The sequence below is a fragment of the Chelonoidis abingdonii genome, chromosome 1 (assembly GCF_003597395.2).
Source record: "Chelonoidis abingdonii isolate Lonesome George chromosome 1, CheloAbing_2.0, whole genome shotgun sequence".
Classification (NCBI taxonomy): domain Eukaryota; kingdom Metazoa; phylum Chordata; order Testudines; family Testudinidae; genus Chelonoidis; species Chelonoidis abingdonii.
The window spans coordinates 294,589,537-294,601,714 of NC_133769.1; the positions used below are offsets into that span (position 1 = coordinate 294,589,537).

General features: G+C 39.4%; 1 protein-coding gene across 3 annotated transcripts in view; it reads left to right on the forward strand.

The window, feature by feature from the left end:
* The first annotated feature begins 527 nt into the window (after positions 1-527).
* The window catches only part of DACH1 (dachshund family transcription factor 1), a 457,196-nt gene continuing 445,545 nt past the window's right edge, over positions 528-12,178 (forward strand). For all 3 annotated transcript variants that reach the window (XM_075061553.1, XM_032794125.2, XM_032794126.2), the window contains exon 1: positions 528-1,658. In XM_075061553.1, the coding sequence (XP_074917654.1) occupies positions 940-1,658 (719 nt within the window). In that variant the 5' untranslated portion in view covers positions 528-939. The remainder of the gene's footprint in view (positions 1,659-12,178) is intronic.

The following is a 12,178-nucleotide window of genomic DNA, read 5'->3' on the forward strand; positions in this document are numbered from 1 at the left end:
AAATCCTTCACACAACAACGAGCCCTAGTGATCATTATTATGCCCTTTCTGGAATCTCATTGACTTCCATGCCTGTCATTTGGCGTGTTTGTTGTCTTGAGAAAAATAATCTGGGTTTGAGTGTTTGTTTTTTCAAATAAATGTGCTACTCGTAAAGTAAATAGCCCCTCATAAAGCGTGGGGCCGAGTAAATCCCCGCCCCTCTCCCCCAGTCCCGGTTTCTGTGGGATGAGAAAGAGGCAGCGAATGTCTGTCGCAAAAACTTGGGTACGTTCTTGGTTCTCTGTCCAGCGTGTGGACAAGCGGTCGCTTGGAAGTGTTTGGAAAATTACATCTCGTCTCTGTTGAGATGAAACATGAACCCTACAATCTAACGGTTCCTGGAGGAGAGGAGGAGGAAGACGGAGCTCGCTCTCTCTCCGTTTCTTTGCTCCGGGTTCCTGGTTGGATAATTTGGGTTAATACTAGTGAGTGAGGCTTTTGCTGCTTCAAAGGGTATTTCAAGTTGCCGGAGCTCCTCCCCTCTGCACCGTGTGACAACAACAACTCGCCCAGAGAGCTAGAGATCGAGCGAGCGAGCGAGCAGCGGCAGCCAGCACTTTTCAGCTCGTTTTCTCTCTGTCATTCCCTTCTCAATCTTTGATCCATGTACTTGCCAGAGAGAACGGAAGTCCTTCAAACCTCCCCCTTTTCACCTTCATCTTTAACTTGGTGCTAGAGCAAGGACCACAAAACAAACCACCCTCCCCTAAACCCCAACGCTACCGCCCGCAGCGGACTTCTCCTCATTCCCCACTTGCGGGACACTTTGTGCGTTTCTCTCTCTCACTCTTCCCCCTTCTCGGCGGCAGCTGTTTTGGGGTCTCCCGCCATCCTCCCCCAACCCCATTTTTGTCCGTGCGGCAACTTTTTATCCCCCCCCCCTTCGTATATGTGACCATGGCCGTACCGGCTGCTTTGATCCCTCCGACCCAGCTGGTCCCCCCTCCACCTCCGATCTCAACTTCTGCCGCCTGCACCACCACCACCACCACCTCGTCGGCCACCTCGTCTCCGTCTCCTTCCATCGCTCCCCCGCCAGCCTCTTCGGGGACGAACCTATTCCGGCCGGAGCCCATCGCAGCAGCGGCGGCGGCGGCGGCGGCCACAGTCACCTCCACCACCAGCAGCGGAGGAGGCAGCAGCAGCAGCAGCAACGGAGGAGGCGGCGGCAACAACTGCAGCCCCAGCCTGGGCACCAGCAGCAGCAACAGCGCAGGCGGCGGCGGCACCTCCACCCCCAGCGCTAGCACCGCTAACAGCAGCAGCCTGCCGGGCAAGCCGGTGTACTCGACCCCGTCCCCGGTGGAGAACACCCCCCAGAATAATGAGTGCAAGATGGTGGATCTGAGGGGGGCCAAGGTGGCCTCTTTCACCGTGGAGGGCTGCGAGCTCATCTGCCTGCCCCAGGCTTTCGACCTCTTTCTGAAGCACTTGGTCGGGGGCTTGCACACCGTCTACACCAAGCTGAAGCGGCTGGAGATCACGCCCGTGGTGTGCAATGTGGAGCAGGTCCGGATCCTGAGGGGGCTGGGGGCCATCCAGCCCGGCGTGAACCGCTGCAAACTCATCTCCAGGAAGGATTTCGAGACCCTCTACAACGACTGCACCAATGCAAGGTAAAGACCCCCCCCCCACACACACAGCCTCTAACCTCCCCTCCCCGCGCCTCTGTCCCACCCTCACTCATGCAGCCCTGACACACCGCCCGGGCAATCCCTGCGCCACTGCCTGGTGGTGCCGCTGGGCCAGCCCCAAAGCAACCTGTCCTCTTCCCCGCAGCGGCCTCACGAACTGACCCCCTCCCCACCCCCTCCAGGCTCCATCCAGCCCCGAGCTCAGGGGAAATGGGGGCCTGAGAGGTGCAGAGAGGGGAGGGGAGAGACTGTTCTTTCCTGAGCCCCTTTAAAGTGTCCGCCTCCCCCGCCCCCAGCGCTGTGCGCCTCTCGCCCCCTAGGCTGACCGGGGAGGGGCGCAGGACTGGGGCGAGGCGGTGCAAGGGGAGACCTGATGTGAAACCCGGGGCTAGCTCGGAGTGATTGCGCTGCCCCTTCCCCTGCTCCCCGGGTTGATTTGTATAAACCGCCACCGGGCGCCCAGAAAAGGTGTTGTGGAGCCTGCCTGGGTGGGTGGGGAACGTGAGACTCCCGGGGAGTCGGCGCACAGCTGACTGGCGCTCGCAGGGCTTTCTCCGAACGGTGGCCCTACAGCCAGCGGGCCCAGGCGAGCCACCGCGGGCATAGCTCCAAAAGGTGTGTGACAGCCCGCGGCACTTGCCACAGGGGACGGTGGAGAGGAGTTGTAAAGCGCCGGGCCCGTCCTGCTCCGAGTCTTTGGGAAGCAGGTGTGTGAGCGAGGCGAGAGGCCCGGAGTAGGCGGCTTGGGAAGCAGAAGTGTGGAGGGGATTTGGCAGGGCTGAATCATTGTACGGCGCATCTTCCTAACAATAATGCGTGAATCACACATGGGAAGGGAGGGCAGCATTCCAGCTCGGGACAGAGCGCAGGACACACTCCCACACGTCAAGACACTCAAACAAAGGCAGCCAGTGATAATCTAAAATTGACGCAACCGTGGGGGGAAAAACTGACAAAAGAGGAAATTCCTCTTGAAATAACAGTTTGCTTAAAAACGGCGAGGGAAAGAATGGGGCTGTTACCACTAAATCTGATTAGGAAAGGGGAGGCAACGGGAATTAAAACAACTGCTGTGAGCTAAAGAGCAGAGTGTTTGGAAGCTTCTTCACTTCATCAAAGCCCCCGTTGGTTTCTGGGGGGTCTGCTGGTTTGAAACGGCTCAGGAGCTTGGTGGGAAACTTTACAGAGTAGCTCAGATTTGCCATTAAAGAGTCTGTAAGCAGAGTCTCTCTCTTGTCAGCTGATATTTTCATTGAGCGCGAACAGACTCTTCCAACTCATAATTTGGTTTCTCTTTTTTCCTTGTGAGATTTTAAGATACAGCAGCAGCAACACGTGGGGAATTAACCCCCGATGAGACTTTTTGTTCATTCCATTTTGTAATGACTGGGTATGAGTCTATTTTATTCTCTCTCTCTCCTTGAATTAGTTGGGGGTAGTAGCTGGACTCATTATCCTAGGGCAAGGCAAAGGAAAGCACTTATTCAGGCCTTTATTTCTAGCTTGATTATTGAAGTTTTCGAATATTCAGGGGAGCAGGACAAACATACCCAGGAACAACTTTAGAACATTAATGTACCTGTGTAACTACTTTGGTCATGTGTTAGGTACTAGACATTGTTTGTGGTGAAGTTTGTAAATGAAGAAGAATAAAAGGTAGTGTTAGGATGCCTGTCCTGTATATGTATTGAAAAAGACTGACATCAAAATTTATATTGGCTTTATTTTTGTGACTAAGTCCTTCCACTTTTGCAAGTTGTAACTTGATTTGTGAACATGGTTAAAACATAGTCTGGTCATGTCAACACTGCAAAATTGATTGTGTTTCAACAGTGTCAGGGGACTGCTGTGTTGTAATCCAACATAGGAATTACAGTATAGACAGGAATGAGCAGACCTGTCCCTTAAAGAACAGTATTGTAGTAGACTTATTTATATATCCATTAACCAAATAATGTAATTGAAAGGACTTACAGTATGTATGCCAGTTGCAGTATGTACAAGTGAAGCATGATGTTTCAATGAGTTTTGATCAAGCTTAAATTTCATCTCCAGTACACACAACTGTATTTATTTCATAGTGTTTTTCCTTGGACATGTTTTAATATGATTTTTCTTTCATTTCAAATGATTTATTTTTAATTAAGTTGTGTCTTTACAGACTATAGTGATATTAGAATAGTTAGATCGCATTGAAATAAATTGGCCCTTTCAGGCTAGCAGTTCCAGTACACTTTATCTGAATGATGTTTCATATTTCAAGAAGGAAAACTTACTTTTGAGATTAAAAATGTAAGTGTAAATCTTACAGACAGATTGTTATACTCCCAACATCCAAAATATTTTATCCGTATATTTGTACCATAGTCAGTTGAGGCACTGGGGTAACATTAATTCTTCTTTTTTTTTTAGACGATGCTAACAGCTTAGTCAGGGGTAATACATTATTTAATCAAATGTGCATTTCAATACAGCTATTAATTTATTGTGGAAAATACCACATTTGGCTTATCTACATATTTTGATTCATTAGTTATCAATTGCTATGAAAAACATTATAATTTATCTAAAATTAACCTTAATCTTTATAGATGGTAACCATTTGGTTGAAAAGATATTTACTTAGGGTAAGAAGTAATAAATATAATTTAACTAAACTCTTAAGATCTGAAAAGGTTTTATGAGTGTTAGTTCAAAATGTACCATTTTAACTGCAGTGGCAACTATATTTAAAAATCAATAAAGCATCAGGGACTTTTCTTTTGAATACTTAGAAGTCAGTTAGCAAAATGAATTGGTTCCTGTGTTTGTCTGTTTGATTCTAATAATTATAATAATTAAAGTACCTTTTTACTAAATTAGTTCTCTGTATCAGTGGAACGTAAGTCTTCTAATGTGGGGACTGATTTTTGTTTCCCATTCACACTGATCTTTGCATCTGTCTTTTCCATATAAAGCTCTAGTCACCAGACGGAAATTTCAGGAAGTAGCAATCAAGGCATCTATGCAACACTAGGAGGAAGTGGGGTTGGCATGGATAGGAGACTCTCAGGTGATGATAGATAGCCAGATGCCAAACTAAAAGGCAAAAACGTAAAAATGATTGTAAATTGTTAGAGACCAAATTTTTTCAGTTATATGTGAAACAAGCCCCAGTACGTTATTCATAAGATGTTATCTATGTAGGATTTATAGGTTGGTACCCACTGATCCTTGACTGTTTCCGGTCTCTTGTGTCCCAGAGCACTTGTGGAATTTTGCCGCACTGGTCCCCTCCACGGAGCCTTGTATTGACTTTAATAGGCTTTGGATCAGGTCCCATTTGAGTAGAGAGGAAAGGCATGCTTTCTTCTTTCCCCCATCCTGTGGCCAGTATATGATAATCTTTTCTGGTACTTGGAGATGCTATTGATTGAGTTAATTGACATTCATACTGAAAATGGAGAATTATTGTTGATAGTAATTTTTAAAAATATGACAAATGACATTACTGCTTTCGAATACAGAATATCACTAGGATAGAGGATTAAATAATTTTTGTCTAATACCTGTCTTCCATTGTAATAATTCGACTCTACATTTGCTAGCTTTTGTTCCTTTCACATGGAACTAGCATGTAGTTGTTTACAGTATTTTGCACTAATGCATGATTTTCCTATTTGTCTTTATTAAAATATGTATTCAAACTAAATAGGTTACCATAGCCCATATGTATTTCATATGAGCCGGGCAACAAGTCACAGCATAGCACACCACAAGTCACTTCTAATTAATAAAATCCATGTTTAGAAATTTACTCATGGTGTGATATATTTCCAGGATATTATGCAGAAGTTGAATATTTGTAGTTTTTATAAACAAAGAAGATTTCTAGAAGGCTAGAAGATAAGTTATATTAATTATATATTCAAGGTGAGACTAAAAGGTTGGGAGATATTATCTCAAAACTTTAATAAAAATATTTTTAATCCAGTTCAGTCTTTATCAGTTGGTAAAAATTATAACTTGAAAGTGAGTTTTGTGAAATATAATAATAATTGTCATACCAGATCAGACCATTCATACCTTTAATCTGGTACTCAGTCTCTGATAGTAGCCTATTCTTCCCTACCAATGTACCTAGCCAGTTGTACACGGTGGGTGTGTTTAGTGAGTGTTGATCATGAGGGAAATTCCTTCCTGATCTGTCCAGGTGATTAGTTTATGTCTTGAAGCATGCAGTTTGATTAACCCCATCATTATGTTAGCTGAAAGAGCTAGAAATGTTGTTAGTGGTCATAGAATTATATAGGTTTTTTTTTTACAAATCTTTTACAGACAGAGTTTCATATGCTTTGGCAGTTCATTAGTTATTTAGTAATCATTATTAAGAGAACTAAACAGGAATAATGAACATACGTAAGCACACTGAGATACACTTGCATGTTTGCCAGTAGGTGATTTTAGTTCTTGCTTTTATAAACTATTGTCTTTCTCTTTGTCTTCTGTAAAATTCCCAGATTCTAATCTTACTGTTTTCTTATAGGTAAGAAATAGTTATAGCTAAATTACGAAATGTAATCTGCAAACTTTCTTAAGTAATTTAGTTAAAATAGAAATATTCTTGTCATGGTAAATGAAAAGTTTAAGTAAAGATTTAATATTTACTAGTTAAATATTCATGTATAATGCCCGCTATTAGTTAAAATCTCATTTTCAATATGCCTGTGGGTGTCACTTTGAGTAAAGTATAGTAAAACAGACCTTATTGACCTTATTTAATACTTGTGTTTGTAGCTAGCTTTTGTAAATTAGCCTAACATATATTCGGAATTGTTGTTAGAAAAAAGTTATTGTCTCAATACTATTTAATATTTCTCCTGTCTTTCCGGGTTTTGTTACTAAGTCATTCCAAACAGTTGTTTTTATCTATCAGTGTGATACATCGTCTGAAGTGCGCTCTAGATGAAACATGGAATTTAAGAATGTATGTCTTGTAACATGCAATAAAAATGAAGAATGAATATTTTTATACACTACATTGTAGTTTCATATTTTTATCCTGTATTTCTGGAACTATATTATTGATATATGAAAGAGATGTCTGGTACAGTAAGTCTCCATCAGCCTTTCCAGTATAACCTCTTCAAGTAAGAGTTTTGTAACTTAGCTGCTAAGATTAACTCCAGGCTGAAGTTTGGCATTCACAGTCTCAGACTGAAAATGCCCTGTTTTATAAAAATTACCAGAACCAATCCACAAAAAGCCTAAAACATACAGTGAGTCTGTGTATTTTCATCCATTTAACTGGTTCTATTGGTTTTAGATTTGTTTTGTTCTTTTACAACTTAAATGTGAATTGTTTTAAAAATAACATTTTGGGCATCTGGTTTATATTCTGAGTTAATTCCATTCATTGTTTTAAAATAGTTAAGTTATTAACCTTTTGCAAATTATGTACTGCACATGAGCAGTAATTTTTTCAATAATCTTTAAATGTGAATACTGTAACAGCACCATAATGTGGACTGACATAATATGAATTGACTGTAAATTTCTAGTTGCCTAAATATGTATTTAAAGATAGAGCAGAAGAATTATCTGGAAAAGCTATTATGAGCCAGAGAGTTAATTCATATATACATAATTTCTACAATGTGCATTATGGAGGAATGTTTCTTTTTTTCATCGTCATTTTAATTTGTTTAAAAAAACCTCACTGCAATTTGCAACAAAATCTCTCTGTTTAAAATAAAGGCAAGTATATGATTTCAAGTGATAAAAGCCGGAAGATTGACTCTAATGAGTAACTTCATTCTTGACTCCTCTTGTTCTGCTTATTTATCTAATATGGTTTTCTGCCAGGGGCATCTTATAACAATTTCTGATATTTTATGTCATAAGCAGTACAGTATATTGGAAAAGAAGCGTGGTCTCTTAAATGTGGAATTTCATCGTTAATTGAATTTCTCTACTTTCGTCATTTTAGGCCACACAATGATTTTTTATTTTTGATGGATGAATAGGAAAGGTGTACTCCTCTTCTTCCTGAACATAGTGTGAGTTTTCTTACAGTCTTTGATCAGAGAAGGATCAGGTTTTGTTTGTACAGTTGGGGCCCAATCCAGCAGCTCTTACTCACATGAACAAGCCTACTGAAGCCAATAAACCTGCTCGCATGAGTGAAGTCTGCAGAACGGGGCCCATCATGTATGTTTTTTGCTTTTAAATATGTGTCTAAGGTTTAAAATGTAGAATTGACACCCCTACTTTAATATGGCAAGTACAGTATCTGACACTGCAAAATTACAGTGTAGATTTTTTTAAACCTTATATAAGTGGATTGTTAATTAAAAGTTTATGGTAATAATTGTTTTGATTTAATAAATATTTTTCAGTTTTGAGCATGCAGTTGCTAATATCTAGCACCCCTGAAAAGAAACCTACGTACTCTCTTTTTATGGTTAGCAGTATCTATATATCTTTCTAGTTAATATGCAGTTGTGTTCCCATTCAAAGAATGAGAACTAATCAACTATTGTAAATATTTTTGTTGTATCTGATGTATAATTTTTAACTTGTCTGAGAAGATGAAACCGTTTTAAATCAGAGAGAAAAAGAGATTTTTTTTGTTTAAAAATATCAAGCATTGAAATTTTAGATATATTGCAAGGTTGAAATCATTTGTCTATCTAAAATCCAGAAACAGTAGATCAGGTGCAATTATTATTTCCTGGTGTACCTCACTGCAGTAACTGAGAGTTCTCTTCCATTAACATGAGAAGGTGTTTCAGTCACAAACTTTTATTCATCCTTAGGCCTCTTGAAATTAGTCAAATTGCTAAATTCTGCCAGTATGCATGGTAGTTTTTCCTTCTGATCCAAGTCAAGCTTGGATCTGAGCTAGGCTTTCAGGCCAGTTTTGCTTTGCACATTATAAATGTATGTGACTGGAATAAAAGATGCAAAATCCAGCAGATAACTAAAAAGAGCCATCAAGCACCTCCTATTTTATTGCTCCTTTTGTTCTTTAGGATGTATGACTAAAGAAGGGTCATAGAGCAGGTGTGTATAGTGCACCTTGTTGCCAACTGCAAATAATAGACATCTGAATAGAAATGGGATCATGGTGGTGGGGGAGAAAAAAGGAATTGTTAACTCAGACTGCTACAAACATTGTCATGCCATTGACAGCCACGTTTGTTATATCATGGTGTCATGATTGAAATGTATAACTCTGAATAGAATGAATCTCATGAGTTAGTGTCCTTGTAAAAATTATATAATGGTAAAGTGCTGGGAGAAAATAAACTTGCATTTTACACATTTGAACAACAAGCTTGTTTAAAAAGCATATCTCAGAATATGCTTGATATTTATGTATTGTGGCATAATGTTTCTTACTGGATAGTAATTTTGAATAGCTTACTTTTGGGAAATATTTTTCTGTGTACAGAGCAGTTTGTAATCACAAATCATTTTGTTGCACAAACCAAATGCTGGGTAGGGATCACATAAAATGATTAATATTTAATTTACATATCTTTTAACCTTGATTCCAAAGGGTGCCAGAAACTTTCTAGTGATTGTGCTGTTTCTAATAAAAAGTTAATTGGTAATTTTTCTTGAGGAAAAATCCCAATAACAAAATTACTGTATTTTTTTAAAAAAATGTATGAACAATGTATTTAACCTGTAATAAATCTAGGTATGTTCTTTAACAAATTAGTTTGTATGTTCTTTAAAATACATCACAGAATAAGTCACTTTGAATTGCAATCTTTCAAATTTAGATGAAATGTAAAATTAATAATTTTTTTTTTTACTTAATACACTCTAATAACTGGAAATAGTACTTTGGAATTTCAAGTATTTAACTTGAATGAATTGCATTGTTTGTGGTCTGATGCTATGAAAAGGGGTTTATTTTGTTATAGAAGTTCATCTATAGAAAACGTCTGTTTAAATGTAAAACAACCCCCCAAAAAACTATGTCTCCAGTTCTGCAATTTACACTTAATTGACATTCTTAACTCTGAAAATACAAGCTGTCTCATTGCATTCAACCATTCTGCTCACATGCTTAAAGTTAAGCACTTACAGAAATCTTTGTAGGATCAGGGTCTGTACTAAAAAATCACCAGAAATATTATATACAGACATGTCAGAGTATATTGTTTTTGCATTTGTGGTGGCAATTACAAAATATTTTGCATTATTTAGTGTCTTGTAAATGAGCTGCTGAATGTCATTGTACAAGTTAGTCCTGCTAAATTCTTTTAGAGCTAGAGTGGAATAGAACTCAAATAGCCAATGATAAAAGAAGAAAAAATAGCTTTATACAGTTACTAAGATGATCAGCACTTACACAGGTAGAAAAATCATAATATGAGCTATACCTTTTACATATTATACATTCCCTGCTCCCCTACCCTGTGTCACAAGAATAGCTGTTAGAGTTCTGAGGATTCTTCTGATTTTCTGTGTTTTAACCCTTCATCATCAAGGGCCTATAAACAGCCACAGTTCTTCCAGTTAAGATGATGCTTTTTGGAGTCCTTCATCATTTCTTTAGGGATTGCTCTTGAACAACATGAGGCTCTGCCTACCCCTAAGAACTAATGTCACAATTCTGTTCTAATTCAAATCAGAGTTTTACCATTGATTTCAATAGGAAAAGGCTTTAGTCTTAAGCTGATATTCATAACCTTTACCAGGTCTGGTAAAGATGAATATTTCTGAAATTTAAAACATGAGTAATTTCATAGTGATTTAACATTATCTTACGTATATCACATGGATGACTTGCAGTTCCATTGATTCCAATGAAAACTAACCTGCTAGGATTTATTTTATAATGTGACCTACAAAAATATTATGACAAACCTACACATACAGTAGTGCCATCTTTGGAAAAAATCATTATTCTCTCTTTTTTATGCCATTGTTCTGGTTATGGTGGGGCCAGGTATAGAAACACAAAGAAAATTAGATTTAAATAAAAGCTAAAATAATGCCAGAGTTCTGATTTTTAAACTGTTATTAGAACATTCCCTGTTAAATCTACCACATGGGACTAGATCCTGATTTCAGTCACACCAGTGTCAGTCTGGAGTGACTCCACTATAGGTAATAAAGTTGCTCCAGATTGATACTGGCTGATCTAACTGGAATCAGACTTTTGGCCTATAATTAATTGTTTTGTACTTTGATTTACAGAAAATATTATGACGCACTAGGATAATTTGAGGTATAGCCTTAACTTGGAATTGCTTTAATTTTGTTTTATTATAAGCTTAATTGTAAGGTCACAGTAGTTAAAATATAGCTAAGTGCAAGTCTAAGATACACTTTTTAGAAGTAATAATGCAAATATGTTAACAGAGAAATTTCAGAGCATGTAGCTGTGCATATGAAAATACCTGTGTGAATTATAGGAAAAGCAAACAAACTAATACATTTCATAACATTGTTTGCTATGGTAGGTCATCAGTGAAATATTTAGAAATTGAGATTAAAAATCTTAGGTCACAGCTACACCTAAATTGGTTTGACTGCACCTCATGGCACAATCCATGGGAGGGGTAAAGACCAGGAAAATTTCAAAAGGATTCCTCTGCTGAGTTTCTTCCACATTATTCCATTGGAGTGGAGGAGGCGGTGAAGTTTATCATTCCATGGGATGAGTTTTAGGGTGTGCCCTCAAACTGAGTGGATGCATGGTTTACAAAAGAGACCAGGACCATTTTTTACAGGTCTGGTATCTTTGCCTTGGCTCTGTAGCCCTAGTATTTTTCCCTGCATCCCAGTCTCCGAGTGTGCTACCAGGAGCTTCGCACTGAACTCTCTTGAAGAGAGATTTCCATCAAAGAGATGTTCCTTAGGCAATATGGTATAGCTTGTATTACATTTCACAGGCAGTTTCCATCCATATGGGCTGGTGTGGAATGAAGTGCAGTACACTTTCTGGCATCCTGTACAGATGTGAACCCTGCAGAGTGCCTCCATCTGTTGTGCAGTAGAGGATGACTGCAAAGAGATGGCTCACACCCTCTTTTACCTTGGTTCAGGAGATCCTCATGCAGTTTTAGAGGGTGCGATCTGATCCAGGATAATTCATATTACTAATTTATGCAGTAATTTGTAACTCTCTTTTAAAACATTTGATAGCGGTTGAGTTGAATTGAAATCAGGTACTTTGACAACAGCATTTTGGCAAATCCTGGAATTTTGGGTGGTGAAGGAAAGCATAGCCTCTGTGAAACCACTTTGTTATTCCTGAAAATGTAGGTATGCACAAATCACAGGCAGAGTGGAAGGAACTATTGTGTGGTTATTAGATCATGGGACTGGGATTAGGGAGACCTGGACACAAGGCCGGTTCAACTAAATCTTGGGTTCCTTGTGAAGACGTTCTAAATGGTTCTTCCTTCCCTTACTGCAGGGCACAAGATTTAAATGTAGATTTCTTCTTTTGTGCCAAGCTATGGAAATTGTTAGGAGTCAATCTTAAGTGGAGGAAG